This window comes from Marmota monax, unplaced genomic scaffold (genome assembly GCF_021218885.2).
Source record: "Marmota monax isolate L192 unplaced genomic scaffold, Marmota_monax_Labrador192_F-V1.1 WCK01_AAM20220418_F8-fsc00066, whole genome shotgun sequence".
In the NCBI taxonomy this organism is placed as follows: Eukaryota; Metazoa; Chordata; class Mammalia; order Rodentia; family Sciuridae; genus Marmota; species Marmota monax.
This window is the reverse complement of record NW_026692805.1, coordinates 8513873-8530272: the sequence shown is the minus strand read 5'-3', so window position 1 is coordinate 8530272 and position 16400 is coordinate 8513873. Positions and strand designations below refer to the sequence as shown.

Genomic DNA, 16400 nt, shown 5'->3' with positions numbered 1-16400 from the left:
CATATTAGCTGATCAAGTTCCTTTAGAAGTTGGCCCAATTTTTAAATTTCATTTAATTTAAATTTTCTATTATGTAAGTATGCTACCTTAATAACTGATAAATTACTAAAATATAATTAAAATGTTTTATCAAAAACTCATATAATATTCCCTTGAGAAACTTCATTGATAGGCTTGGTGGGAATTGCTCAGACACCCCAATCAGTTGGAGGACATTCTAGACAAGGCACCAGAGGGAAACAGCATTTCCAAGGGTAGCATTTAAAGCTCAACCCATAAAATTGTGGCCACATCACAAATAGTAAGTGGTCCACGTGTGGTTGGAACTAACAACAGTTGAGGATGTATGTGAATTTACGATATTTCTACAAAGCTATCCTAAAGAAATAATCCAAATTTTGAGAAAAGGACTGTACATCCATGCTTGTTTTTTTTCTAATATCAAAAAGTTAAAAGCATTTTGTTCAGTGACAGAGGCTGGGCATTCAAATTGGTGAGCCACAAAGACTGGAGAACCATAAAAAATATTTATGACTTAGCAAGTAAAGAAAGCAGACTATGAGTAGTAAAAATATAATTGTAAATTTAAAACCTAAAAGATATCGGGTGCACACTTGTAATCTCAACGGTTCAGGAGGCTGAGGCAGGAGGATCTGGAATTCAAAGTAAGCCTCAGCAAAACCAAGGTGCTAAGCAATTCAGTGAGACCCTGTCTCTAAGTAAAATACAAAATAGGGCTGGGGATGTGGGGTTGAGTGCCTCCGAGTTTAATCCTCGGTACTACCCCCCAAAAAACCACCCTAAAGAAGAATATAAGCAGATATTGCTGAGGGAGAATAGAAGCATTATTTTAAAATTTCTGTGTTTTATATGTCTATAATAATTTTAATTCAAAAAATGTTTGCCAATCTGATTTGTGATCAAATGCCAATTTCATTCTTATCCTTTGGGTCTCCTGTAGAATTCTCATAATATTCCCCCTATTAATTTCCTCCTAGAAGGTTTATACATAAGCTATTGTAAACAAGCATTCCTTTCTTTGACTGCTTTTAAGGCCACTGGCCAAGCATGGTGGCCCACTCCTGTAATCCCAGCTACCTAGAAGGCTGAGATAGGAGCACTGCAAGTTCAAAGCCAGTCCGGGCAATTTATGGAGACCCTCTATCAAAATTTTAAAAATTTAAATGTGCTGGGGATCTAGCTCAATGACAGAGTGCTTGCCTAACATGTGAGAGGCCCTGAGTTTGATTTCCAGGAAGAAAAAAAAAAAAAAAAAGAAGATGATAAAGAAAGAAAGTCATCCGAAACAGTGAAAGGAGCCAAAGCCACCTGAGAAAGATAAAAGCGGCCACCAATCACCAATGGACTAGATTGTTTTAAAAGAGTTACATCACCTTCTCAGACTTTGATTTGCTTAGGTGTAAAATGAACTGATTAGTCATATTACTAAGCTCCCTGACAGGTTCCACGATGTCGATGGTAGGTACTTGGTTTGGGGGATGGCGGTATTCAGGCCTCCTGGGCCCCGTTGGGTTAAGGGCTGTTAGTCAACTTCACATCACTGAAATAAAATGCCTAACACAGCCTTCTTATCAAATAAAGAAAGGTTTATTTTGGCTTATGGTTCTGGAGGTTCAAGTCCAAGGTCAGACAGCCCCATTGTCTTAGGCATCTAGTGAGGACTCTGGATAGCAATGGTGGGAGCCAGGAAGGAGGGTGACAGGTGGGAAGAAGTGGATTCCACAATCCCTATCACCTAACTATACCCCCAGTGACTTAAGGACTACACAGCGTCCCTAAAACTGCCACTCTGTAACAAAGCCTTTCTATACAGACCTTTGGGAGACACACAAACATAACAGGGGCCATGACTGTGCAGGACAATGAGGGAGAAGGTGCCTGACAAGGGGAACCCAGAGGGAGCTGAGGGTCCCAGGAGGGTGATGTGGGGTGACATCAAAGGACCAGGCTTCTTACATTCCTCAATTGAGTGATGGAGATGGCCTGATTCCTTTACTTTATGAAAGAAGTCTTGCTGTTTGACTCAGTGGTGGTTTATTTATGAAATATAGAAAATTTATGGAGTAATATTCAAGACCGTACCATAAAATTTCTTTTTGTATTTTATGTTGCCTTCATTTAGTACCCAGTTATCTCATATAAAGATATTCTCAAATTGAAAGATGGTCTTTCTTATCACTTTCTTATAAATCATCCCATGCCTTGTGGAAACACTAGATATACAAAAGATGCTTAAAAGACACAGAATGAACAATCTTTCATTATTACATTTTTAGTTTACTGCATAGAGGTAAAGCCTCCTTCAGCCACCCTTTGACAGTAAATATTATGTCATACTTCTAGGTGGAAGGACAACACCTTATTTTTGATATAAAAGGGAACAGAGATAGACAAATAAAAGTTAATGTCCTAAGAATCCTTTGCTAATGAGAGAATGGAAATGGCTTGCTATCCCCTAACTATGGACTCAGTCTTTGTCTTAACTACTCTCTGAAAATCCACTCTGGGAACACTACAGAATCTGATGAATTTGCTTTAGCATAGAACTTTTTATATTCTTCAAATGGTCATTCCCACAAACCACCTTTACAAAATTACTGAATTTTCAATTCTGAAGGAAATGAAACTAGATATGCTTAATGTAAACTATAATAATGCCTGAGGCTTTTTTGGGATCAAATATCCCAGGTGAGAAAGACTAATTCATAGACATTTAATTCCTTCTCAGATACCATTTCTGAGATCAAAAGCACTTTAACTTTCTCAAATATAAGAAAAGGGGAAAAATTAAACGGGGAAAACACATTATTTCATAAACCGAGAGGGAAAACCCTACACACCTTCACAGAAACCTAATTTGACAAAATATAGCCAAGAGGGAGTTTTGTAGCTGCTTAGTAAACAGCTGGAAGGAGGAATCAGAAGGGAAGGAAGAGAGAATATTTGTGTTCTGTTGGAATACCTGCTAGTCAGCTTTCCAAGTACTGGCACCGTGGGGCTTGCAATGTCTACCCAGTGCCACTATTGTCTCTCTTGGCTGTCACTTTTTATTACACACCCACATCTCAAGGCAAACCTCTGCAGTAAAAAAACAGGGAAAAGGACAATCAGTTGCTTGTGGGTAAAACAAAGAAAATAAATCCAAGACAAGGGGCTGCTTCTCATCCCCAAGAGGATGAATTAAAGTCTTATTAAATCATCTCCTTCCCATGAGACCAGATTGCACACAATTTTGCATATCCCATGATTTCTCATCCACTCTATTATCCAAACAGACCTAACAGAATTCCTACATCTTCTGCTGATGATTCTTAAATCCTACTTTTTCTGGGCAGAGATAAGACAGGAAAGAGGTGAGTGAAAAGAATGAGCTACAACACATGATTATCATCAAGATAGCAACAACAAAAAAAATAGCATTTTATTTTAGTGCTTGTAAACATTGCAACTTAGAGATGGTCCGAGGAAGACCCTCTGCTGATGTACGAAGAAAGTCAAAGGTATTTTTAAGTCCATGGACATCTTTCTCCTCAGGCAAATGTATGGTCACCGATTCCTGGAGAGATTTATTGACATTAATCCATCAAGTATCTATGGTTTCACAGTCCTGAAACCACTTCATGGTGACAACCATGTCCCTCTTATGAAGCTTCCATGTCTAGCATCCAAGCTTCCCAACAAGCCCACAAAGTATGACAGGAGTTACTTGCTCCACACAGGACTGAGAAGATGAAGATTCACAAGAGTTGGAATGGCACTAGAACTTGTCCCACTGCAGTTTTCTGGTAGCTGATGTAATAAGTTGATATTTTTTAAGTTTTGTAAAAAGAAACAGAAGCAAAAGATTAAATTGAGACGCAAGGACAACACTCAGTAAATACTAGCTTATTGACTTAGCTCCATGGATTTGAAATCTTATTTCTCAGACTACTGATAAAACAGTAAGGTGACTATGTGAAAAACAAGAAGTACCTCCTGGAGAGGTTGGAGGGAAGAAACCAGCCCTGTGACACACAGGTGATGTGCCAGGGAAACTTTCAGGCTACGATGGCCAAAGTCAATGGCCAATCAGCGTCATGCAGGGAGAGTACACCCTGTTCCTCCCACTTGGGGAGAGAGGAAGCCCTTTTTATTAAAATCTGGTTTGTTTTTTGTTTCAGTGCTGGAGATTAAACACAGCACTTCTTGCACTTTGCTAGCACTCTATCACTGAGATCAATCCCCCAGTCTCCTTATGATTTTTTAATTTCCTGAATTTCCCATGAAATGCACAACCACATTCAGTTTATTAGATAATTCTAGAGTTCTTTTGACTCTACTGTGTGCCACTCATCTCTCTCAGGTCAAATACAGAGATGGAGCTCAAGCTGAAATTTCCCCAAGGAATGGATTTGCTCCATGCTGATAGGAGGGAGGAAACACACACACACACACACACACACACACACACAACTTACAGTGTTACAATGCAGGGGCAGGGAACTGGAGGAAGGCATCCAATTCCTTCCTAGGAAATGTTTATACCACAGCACAACCAAAACACAGCTGGCAGGATTTACCAGATTCTGCTGCTAACCCAGCTCCTGGAGTTGGAATGAAGTTGTAAGTGGAAGGCATGTACATTGTAGATCTTCAGCAAGTCTGCACCTGAGAAATGCAGATGTCCCTTCTCCTTGTCTCTAAAGCACAACCCTCCCCACCACTTCTTGCCTGAAACAAAATTTATACCCAGAAAAATTGAAATAGGTTCTTACAGCAGATTGTAATAGCCCATTAAAAGTGAGAGTCTCATTTATTAATGCGACTCAAATAATTCCTCCTTTGGCTGAGCACAATGTTTTATCCGAACAATCCCCTTGATCCTCATAATCTCTCTTTTGCTTTTGTCTCTGCAGGTAGCCAGCTGGAGGTGTTGGTTCAGACTTTGGATTTCACCATTGGGTTCCTGTCAGTGCTGGGTCACCTTAGAATCTGCCTGGGAAGAGATTTCTGAGAAGTCCTTAGCAAGTTGGAAAATATGAGCTTTTCATACTGTGCAAAAATCAAAGAGTTAAACTAAAACACACACGTGCACACTCACTTAAGCCAATTGCAATCCTTTGTTATTTAAAATGATTATAATTAAGAAGACAGTCCCAAGGTAGAAGAGATTTGGGTTGTAGGCCAAATTTAGTCAGTTCACTTTATCTTTTCTCTCAGATTTTCATTCCTAAAAGAAATATTGCTAGATATGCTTAGCAACTTTAATAATGCCCAAGGCTTTTTCAGATCAAACATGCTATCTAAGGACCTGAGCTCATGGCCTTGCTTAGCTTTTCCTAGGAGACCAGTATATTGATCACCAGAATTTATCAAATGCATCTTAGAGGGCAGGTATCCAGAAAAGATGGTCCTGTCTGGGACAAACACTGGCTAACTGCTCATCCAAATTTTTCCTCCTTCTTTCTGGCTATTTTTCTCAAAAGTTAGAATTAGGTTCTACTCAGAGAATGTGGCCAGTTGAACCAATGCCCTCTCCAGGCCTGTTCTATGAGGCTCCTTATTATGGTTTGGATGTGAGGTGTCCCTCAAAAGCTCACACGCGAGAAACTACAAGAAGGTTCAGAGGAGAAATGATTGGGTTGTGAGAATCTTAACCCAATCAGTGAATTAATCCCCTGATAAAGATTAACTAAGTGGTATCTGAAGTAGTAGGGTGTGGCTGGCTTGGGGGTATATATTTATATCTGGACAGTCGAGTCTCTCTCTCTCTCTCTCTCTCTCTCTCTCTCTCTCTCTCTGCTTTCTGATCACTATATGAGCTGCTTTTCTCTGCCACACTCTTCCACAATGATATTCAGTTTCACCTCAAACCCTGAGGAATGGAGCCAGCCTTCTATGGATTAAGATCTATGAAGTCATGAGCCCTCAAATAAACTTCCTCCTTCAAAATAGTTCTGATTAATCTGGGTATGGTGGTGCTGAGGCAGGAGGAACTCAAGTTCAAAGCCAGCCTCAGCAAACATGAGGTGCTAAGCAACTCAGTGAGATCCTTTCTCTAAATAAAATACAAAATAGGACTGAGGATGTGGCTCAGGGGCCAAGTGCCCCTGAATTCAATCCCTGGTACCGCCCCACCAATTGTTCTGGTCAAAAGCTGACTAAAACACCCCTCTTTTCCCTACCGCAGCAATCATGGCACTGTGGGCAGAAGATGTTAGAATTAGGAGATCTAGGAACAACCCCCCACTTCCAAGTCACCACCTAGAGCAGAGTTGCTCCTCAATCATGAACACCTGCTTTGTACTTCACAAAATTTCTTCTAAAATTGGGGTTTACCTGTGAGAGCAGCTATAATCACTAGAATTTGCATGCTGTCTCTGCCTTAGGCAATACGGTACTTGGTAAACCTCTAGGGTGAGGGCAGGAACTGAACCTGTGAATCATCTTTTATTCATCCAAAGTTTCAAAGATGCAAAGAAGTAAATTAAAATCTCAAAAGGAAATGATAGCTACACGATTTTCTACTCTTGCAACCTTTTAGGTGTAGTCTGGGTTTTGTTGTAGTTGTTTTTGTTTGATTTGATTTGGTTTGGTTTCCCTCTCCCCCTTATATGACCAGAAAAAAAAATTAAGTCTTGAAACTCTAAATTATAAAACCAGGGGAGATTTTCAGTGTCCTGTGTGAAAGCAAAGGAAAGAGGAGGGATTCCTCCATCTGCATATCCCAAGGAGTCATCCAAGGTCCAGAAAACTCAATACCTCTTCTGCAACCTTGCTCCTCGCATGATGGGACAACCTCAGAGGTCCTCTGTGTCTGTCCACTCAGCCCTCAGCCATCATGCAGGAGGATGTAAAAGCAATGAATTGTCCTCAGATCACCCACCCCGACTATCCTTGAGATCCCCATCTCTCCGTAGGCAGCTCTTCTAAAGATATGCAGGCTGTTATGATTGGAATGTGTCTCCCGTAAGTTCATATGTTGGAAACTTAATTCCCAGATTCATATGTTTGGGAGGGTCCCATATGGACATGAGTGGCTTTGTAAGAAGAGAAAGAGAGACTTGCACCAGCATACTTGCTCTGTCTCACCATGCAGTGCCCTCTGCCATGACATGATGCAGGACCCCACCATATCTTGGACTGTCCAACCTCCAGAACTATAAGAATTTTCTTTTCTTTATAATTTATCCATTCTCAGGTATTTTGTTATAATAGCAAGAAATGAACCATGCACAGGCCTCTCCTGATCTTATCAAAACCTGCGCTTAGGTAGTTAGCAAGATGGAAAGGCTACTGAATCAAACATCTCATTGACAGTCTTAAACTGGTAGTGAACTCAGGCTTAAGCACAGAGACTGTCTTCTTAATTACAATAATCTATTCTGGGTCCCTCATTGCTCAGGAAACTGAGACCCAGTGCAGCAATGTGATCTGCCAAGTAGTGGTGGATATGGGATAAGAACCCAGATCTCCTTGGCTCGTTACCTCTGCACTTCTCTTGTGGTACCCAATGGCTGAGGAGCATATACAGGTTCCCAAGGAACAAGACTCAAGGCTCTGATTCTCTCATAGTAGGATTTTGGACATCACCAGAGAGGCAAAGTAGCCCTTCCTAGAGCCACCCACATAAAATCATTTTTTTTTCCAAACCCACACTTGAGCATGGACTCCAGTAGCCGAAGGAATACAGCCATGATCTGCCCAGTTCTCTCTGGGTCCACGGCCACGAGGGAGCCCCAGCCCTGCCTGGCCTTCCTTTCCCAGCTATTACCCAGGCACCCTACATGAGCACACACCATCAGTATTGGGGACTTGATTTCCTTTCATCATTCAATATTATTAAGGTTCCTATTGAGGCATTTGAGAGTCATATGGTGCTTATTTTTAGAATAGTAATGTAACCCTAAGGAATTCCTCTCTATATAAGACTTTGTCCAACCTTGGAAAGTCCACCAGAATTACACACTGCAAGGAACACCAACAAGATTTTACCCTGAGTACTTCATGAATATCAGACATAACATCATATTGATTAAGCAGTCACTGTGTTCAGACATTGGTATAAATACTTAAGAAAGAGGTTATAAAATTTTAAGTGGCTTGAGAGTGGCAAAGGGAGAATTTACAAAATAAGTACATTTATTCAAACTACTTTATGCCAAAACCAATTTGGGTTTTTTTTTTTTTTTAAGTTTTAACCAATTGCTTTGCCACTCTATAGATACATCTAGCAGGCTATTATTCTTCATTTTAGCAACTATTGCTTTGCTAGACTCTTCTTTAGAACAGTTAAAAATATCCATTGTTTTCACAAGTGCATTTATTCACCTTTTTATTACTTGCCAGAGTGAAGTAAGCTTCCTCAGCCATTCCATGTTTGTGGACCAGGAGCTAATACTCGATTCTAGAACTATACCCAGATGGCTCTTTTTCCATCTGGGTATAGTTCTAGATGACCTGGAACTGTACCCAAAGTAAGTTGGTTTATACTGTCCAACAGCAGGTGCGTCCTCTCATCTGCCCAATTTAAGGCAGCAGTAAATCTCACAGATACATACTTTAACTGTGTCAGTAGCTAAATTAAAATCACAGTGACATCAGGAAGTTCAGAGAGACACTTGGGTAAAGTCCATCCCAAGGCCTAGGGCAGCTGTTTCCAGTGTACACACAAAAAAAGCACAAACTGAGACCATGCTTCCGTGACACTCATGTTTTTCTTTGTCTGATCCATGAGAATGCAAACACTCTCAGAGCAATCTTAAAGTGTACAACTTTCTAAAGGGCACAGGCAAAACCTGGACTGAAAACCTCATGACAAATCTGTGACCACTTATCAACAGCAAAAATATTCTTTCTATAGGGTGAAGGCAGCCATTCAGCAAACACTTAAGTGACACCTCAGGAAGCCATGGGGTCACCCCCATCCTGTGCACCCTATGTCCACATGCAATAACAATATAAGATGGCCCCCCAAACAAATTGCTCATGAGTTATTTTTTCTGCATTGGTCATTTCTCCTTTAACACAAGGGAGTATGAAATGTGCCTTCACAATGCAATCATCATGCCTTTTATTAAAGTTAAACTAGTTGCTCTCTATTGATGACATGCATAACTAATATCTCTATCATCCAAGCAGGAAAAAAAAAAAAACCTCATGATATTTCACCAGAAAATATCAAAATATTAATGAGCTCCATTAATGTAAAAGAGCATGCTTTACTTAAGCAAATACCATGGAAAAGAATAAGATAATAGGATTTCTGATAGTGTAGCATATATACCAATCTCATGATAATCAGAAACTTTACAGTCTCCAATTAATTATTTCAGCCTGGTGCAGGCATTTCAGTGTCTTTTTTTTTTTTTTTTTTGTCAACAGCAAGTGTCATCCAAATTGAACCTGTACCAGAGTCTACCAGGAAGTCCATTTTTCCTTATTCCAGCTCACCTGTCTGCCTAATAAACTACCAAGTGACAGATTTCACACCTGCTGAGCGAGTGTGCATCTTCATGGCTGTGATCATTTGCACAGGACAGTGACACCCATGCTGGAGAAGTGGGCTTGCTGGGCTGTGCATGACAGTCTCTCTTCATACCCACTCAGACTTTTTGGTTCTCAGGTGCGGGGTGCTGCCAGAGGTGGCCAGCCGGTCAGCGAGCTGTAGCTGACTGCTTGAGTAGTGCTCAGCCAGGTGGCTTCGAGAGGCTGAGGGCTGCTGCTCTGACCTAGCAGGGCCTTTGCTCCTGGTGTCCTGGGTGACCTCTCTGTAGGACCTGCCCCCAGGCTCTTTGTGAGCCATGGCCAACCTTTCGCTGGCTGAGGACATCACTTCACTCCCATCTTCATCAGGGGACTCCACCTGCTCCAATTTACTGCTGGGGCTGTTGACATCCTGCCCTCTGGTGCACACACCAGGGAGAGTGGGCACCCCCGTTTCCCCCCATCTGCCATCCTCATCCATCTCACCCAGCCTCTCCCCCAGTCTCTGAGAGGCCTCACATCCCTCAGTGTGGTTAGGAGGAGAAGTCATGGCTCCACACTCCTTCCTGACAGGGAAGGAGTGTCCATCTCTGGGGCTTCGCTTCCTGCCCATCAGTTTCCGAACACTGCAGATCAGGTCAATGACACTGAAGAGGAAGGAGAGCACACTGACTGCCCAAATGAAAAGCATCATAATGGATTTCTCTGTGGGCCGAGAAACATAACAGTCTACCACGCTGGAGCAAGGAGAGTGTGTACAAGAGAATCTCTTAGGGACCAAGAATCCAAAGAGGAGGTAATGCAAGGCCCCAAAAGCTGCTTCCATCAGGGTCCGAAAAAAGAGGTGGATAATGTAGCCAGAGGAGAAATCTGGCACACTCAGGCTACACCCCGCCCTGCAGGGCTGTGGGCAGTGCCTCTCTCCAGTGGTCAGGTCAGAGGGCTTATGGCTTGTGGCAACTCCATTTGACCAGCAGGCTCCTTGGGCTGCAAGCTGGGTTCCTTGATGGAGGACATAGACACTGAAAACCACATAAGGCAGAAGAACAGACACACTCTGGATCAGCCAGAACCGTAGATGGGACACAGGGGAGAAGATGTCATAGCAAACGTTGGCACATCCTGGCTGCAGAGTATTACAAACAAATCTCTCCTGCTCGTCCTGGTAGATGGGGTACCCTGCCAAGATGAGCACCACCATCCTCAACAGTATCATGAAGATAAGCCAGATCTTTCCTGGAAAAGAGAAAGCAGGAATGGTCTCATCAAAATACAAACCCATTTCCTCTAAAGTATAGTTTTTAAATACTGCATGGGGCTGAGAATGGAGAACTGATAAATCAATAGATATATATTTAGTCAGAGTAACAGCATCAGCTAGTTTGTTCATTTGATAAATGATTACGCAAGGGGGAGAAATGAAGGTCAATAGGGGGGGTAGAGAGAGAAGAAGGGTGGGGAGGGGAGGGGAGGGGGGATAGTAGAGGATAGGAAAGGCAGCAGAACACAACAGACACTAGTATGGCAATATGTAAATCAATGGATGTGTAATTGATGTGATTCTGCAATCTGTATATGGGCTAAAAATGGGAGTTCATAACTCACTTGAAGCAAAGTGTGAAAGATGATATATCAAGAACTATGTAATGTTTTGAACAACCAACAATAAAAAAAATAAAAATAAAAATAAATAAATAAATAAATAAATAAATAAATAAATAAATAAATAAATGATTACGGAGCATTGGGAATGTACCCGAATTATTTGCACTTGAACTCATTTGTACGATGCTTCCGAATGAGCAGATTTTTAAAGATCATTATATACTAAAAATGTTACAATCTGACTCAAATTTGGGGGCATAGCTCTTGGACTAAATGGCCCAGAAAGAAAATTTGGCTAAGCAAATCAATGATGTAAGTAAGATCTTATTCTTTTTAGGAGAATAAGCTTTTAAAGGATTTTAGCATATTCCTGTAACTGTGTTGAGCAAATACAAGCTGCTAATTTCAGTATCCCCCTTATTTACGATAATGGCTCACAAGTTTGCCATTCAATCAAAGGGCTTGTATTTAATGTGCTCTGTGGTCCTTGAAATTAAATTTCTTTACTAATACTCATGTTTTTCAGTAATTTAAAATTCCTTTCTCCCATTCCAGTTACTATAAATTAAAACGAGGCTTATCTTTCTTTAATTTAGCGTGGGTGAATGAGACTAACCTAGGAACCCAAAATAACTTTAAAGGTATACTTCCATGATATGGATCAACTATTTTGAAACACGTTTAAAACATACCCAGGATAATTTGTAAATATTGTGTTTTGTGAAGAGACAGAGAAAACATCACCTGATATCAGAAAAACAAAACTCTATTATATATGAAGGCAGTTAAGTTCAAAAAATATTATCATTAGGTGATAAAGTCATCTGCTTAACTTTTAACAGATTGATTTTCTTTAAATTTTACAAACTAATGAGTAAGGAAATTATCAATGACATCTCAGGCATATATTAGTCCTTTTCTCAATCCCTTTTGCTATGATCCTCGCACCTCTCGGAAAATTTAATTCAATTGCATCAAGTGCAGAATTCTCTATTATTTCTTTTGTTTAAAGAATAACTAGGAGGCTGGGAGCATAACTCAGTGGTAGAGTGATTGCCTCCCATGTGCAAAGACCTGGGTATAATTCCAGTGTTGCAAAAATGAAAAAAAAAAAAAGTAACTAAACTAAAACTGGAATTTGGTTTAAAATGTGTAAGAGAAATTACTAATCTTTACAAATTAAGCTCCAAGGATAAAATTGAAAAAGATGAAAGAGAAGAAAGCATAATCCAGGCATTATTTTCTCATGAGTTCTTACTGAATTGTTTCCTTTCCTAGCAATGAAGAAGGGTTACACAAAAACACCCCCATCCACATGCTTCAGCCTTCAGATGCAGCACCCACTTGTCAACAAGCAGAAACCCTGTGATAGAACAAAGCCCTCACCCAACACTTCCTTCCATGATGGTGGAACCATGGGACAATTAGAGGAAAGCTGGTACCCACAGCTCCCTTACCTCTGGTCTGAACAGTGGCCTTTCTTTGGGGAGTGGGCCAGGCAAACTGAAAATTAGGATACACACTGACCCTTTCAGGAAGATTCAATGCAAACCTAAAAACAAAAACAGAACAGGCAGGGTTTCCCAATACTCACCCACGATGGTCACATTGCAGTTTAATGTGATGATGAGGAAGCCCAACAAGTCCAAGTTCTCCATGCTTCCAGAAGGCCACGGACTCAAGGCCGTTGGAGATGTGGAGGCTGGTGTTCACCAAGAAGGTGGAAAGTTTTTGCAGAAATAAATGTATTTTAGCTACAAAGGTGAGAGTTGTAGCTGTGAAAGGAAAAATTTGAGTGCAGGCTAGGAAGCAAGTCTCTGCTTCCAAGTTGAGACAGCCCTAAGCCACTTGCTTGCCTTTGCCTCTCAGGCACAGCATTCCTGACAACTGCAGGGACCAGAACGGAGGGAGTCATTTCTTATTATGGCTATTCTTACCCTCTTAGGATATTCCAGGCCTGTGGCTGTACTCAGATGTCTCTACCAGGACAGCCAGACGCTTCAGGATATAGTAGAAGCACTACTTTTAGCCAAGAAAAAAACTTTTGTTTTCTAGCCAAGCAAGTTTCTCTATTAAAAAGCCATTTCCTCCTTGCAAATATTTTCACAAACACTTCATTTGTGAAAGAAGCCCTAAAATGTTTATTTTGTCTTTTCTAGGAAGCATAACCCACCCATCATCACACTCTCATAAAAAGATCTTGCCCTTATTCCGAATTCTTATACCATCAATGCCTGCATAAATCTGCGCCTCAGTTGTGTGTCCCCATTGTGGATGTCGACTCTGACTCTGTTCTTCTCTGACTCCTTTCTGGGCAGGTAAATGATAAGAGCTTTTCACTGAGAGACTAAGGGCTTGGTGCGAATACCAGGGCAGCCTCCTACTCATCGAAGAAGTCACTAAATATCTCATAGATATTCTCATCTTGCAATAAGAAGTATCAGCATTCTTGAGAGGCACAAATCAATTGCTGACACTGGGAGCACCTTGCATATGTGTGTGGGGGCGAGGGCAACAACTTACATCAGTAGTCTTCCAGTCCCTAACTGGCCTATAAAACCTCCAATAGAGTACATCTTTCTTTTGTATCTCCTGGCCTTATCAAATTCTAGGATTGCTCCCATTGAATCTGCTTAATAAACATCATTAAGTTTATAATAAGATAACACTAACTGAACTTGGTGACATCAATCACAGCTCCATCAAGATCCTATCAAGGCAACTGCCTTTATATCTAGAGATGAACCCATCTTGCAAGGCTGGAGATCTAGCCTCAGTGTAGAAGTTGTAGACTTTAAAAGGAATGATTTCAATTTTCCATGAAAGCTAGTCTTTTATCCCTACCTATTCTTCATTTCTATTCTTGACTTTAGTAATATCCCTAGAAAGAGTCCCAGAAACAGAGCACAACAAAACTGCTTTTATCTTCACCCACATGACTGATTCCCATCATGACCCCCTTGAAATGATCAGTGGTCTTGCTATATTTTAGTCAAATGGTTTGACGTGATCGATAAAATTAAAGGCAGTTGTAGTTAATAGTATTGAAACAGACATGTAGTACAAGTTTTAAATAAAGGAGAACCTTTATTTTATTTTATTTTGCCTTGTAGACTATTCTGGACACTGGATTAAAGATTGAAAAACTGAAAAATTGCTAAATTTTGCTGCATGATAAAAATAATCTATCCCAAATGTGGAGTACATTAAAAATGCATGATCTGGAGCAGAACACTAGCGGGTTTCATGCTTCAATTTTCTGATCAATAAAATAGAAAAAGAATGTGCCTTTCACATATTCATAGTTATGATATGCAAAACAAGATTAGAGACATGAAAATCATTTTAAAACATACAGAATTACATAGGTCTTCTAGACAATCTCAAAGCCTGTTGCTCTGATTCCCATCCTTATCTTTCTGTTTGCCCCAGTTTCTCTTTTGGGGCAGCCAACCCTGCCTGTCCCCACCCCATCCTGTTGCTTTCCTGTTCTTCCTCCAGGTCCACTTTTCTCCCCATTTCTTGTCTTTCTTCTCTTCCTCTTCTTTTTATTCTCTCTCTCTCTCTCTCTCTCTCTCTCTCTCTCTCTCTCTCTCTCGGCAGGAGACATTTTTGCTTTACTTAGAAATCTTGACCCCAATGGCTACCAGAAGCAACATGGGAGCAGGAAAGAGGTAGAGGAGAATGTGGCTGGAGCACCCAGCATCTGGCTACCTCCTATAAAATTATCCCAGAATCAATAGGGAGGTTTCCACTGGGCAGCTGTTGGGAGTAGAGAGATCTGGGAGAGTGCTGTGCAGAAGCCAATGTAAAAGAAACCTGGGGGCAGCAGGAAGAGACCGATAGGGCTGGATTATGCAAGATGACAAATCAGGATGAGTTCACAAAGTGGGAGCAGTGATCCAAAAGGAAAGAAAACAATAGGGATCTCCTACTATTTGGCTTTGGTTTTACCTCTCTCTACCTTAGTGACATTGACAAGTTATCTAGGCCTCGGTTTTATTAATATTACTTAATTTATAGGGTTGAGAATTAGGGTCAATTTAAATAAGCACATTTTTTTTCCTATAAGAAACTCTTAGACTGGGCACAGTGGCACATACATATAATCCCAGTGACTCAGGAGGCTAAGGCAAGAGGATTGCAAGTTTGAGACCTCCTCAGCAACTAAACAAGATCCTGTCTCCAAAAATGTTTTTATTAAAGGGCTGATGGGGATGTAGTTCAATGGTAAAGTACCCCTGGGTTCAATCCCTACTTAGTACCACAAAATAAATAAATAAATATCTCAATGGTCAATTCTCATTATTTGTGGTAATCAAGCTCTCTAAAGTGGTCACAGGCTCTGAATTAGTGAATATTATGAATCCTTGGGGAAATACAATGTTAGGTTCTGTGTTATCCAGCTTTCCATTAAAGTGAAGAAAATACTGAAACAATAAAACTTAATAAGATAAAATATTTATTTTGCCTCACAGTTTCAGAGGTTTATGTACATGGCAACTTGTTCCTGTTGTAGCACAGTTCACCACAATGGGAGGACATGGCTATGGAGGCCTATTCACTTCATGGTGGCTGGGAAACAGGAAGAGAGGGGAATATTCCCTTTAAGGGAATGCCCCCAATAACCTTATTCTACAGGCCCCACCTCCTAAAGGTTCTATGACCTTGCAAAAGCACCACAGGCTGGAAACCAAGCCTTTAACATATGAGCCTCTGTTCCTATGAGCCCCTGGTCACAACATTTTCTTCAACCAGTCAATACATATCTGTGTGTGTTTTTGTTCATCGACCTTATTTAATATATCATATAACTCATTAACATTAAACTCATGGCCATCAGCATTATAATTCATGCGTGAATGAAACTCATAAAACTCATATGCTTCCTCTGTAAGGCCATTCACAGTTTTCTTGCACCTAGAAACACTAGACAACATTTCAGCACTATACTTGGAGCTGTTTAACACAGCAAAATCACCAACAAAATGCACAAAAATGAAAAAAATATATGGCACTAAATAAACTATTTGGTTTATTTACTAAAAACTCATTTATAGTGTAAGAGGAGAAATAAGAAAGCACAGCCTCATTTGTTCAGCTTCAGCTGCAAATATGTATATTGGGTGATGCCAATTTTTCACTGCACTGTATGTGTCCAAAAATGACTTTGACAGAACCACAAATATTGATTTGGGGTTACAAATGAACTTCAGCAAGAAGGTGAATTAGCAAATATGGAATCTGTGTAAAATGAGGTCTGACTGCATTTAATGATAGGAACCTACTAGAGAGAAGCTCAGACAAAT

At 40.5% G+C, this 16400-nt stretch overlaps 1 protein-coding gene across 1 annotated transcript; it reads right to left on the bottom strand.

The window, feature by feature from the left end:
• Positions 1-9595: 9595 nt before the first annotated feature.
• On the bottom strand, positions 9596-12749 carry Gjd4 (gap junction protein delta 4). Its single transcript, XM_046448356.1, has 2 exons — positions 12686-12749; positions 9596-10722 (listed from the first exon to the last, which is right to left on the bottom strand). The coding sequence occupies exons 1-2, from the start codon at positions 12747-12749 to the stop codon at positions 9596-9598; spliced, it is 1191 nt and encodes a 396-aa protein (XP_046304312.1).
• Positions 12750-16400: the final 3651 nt, after the last annotated feature.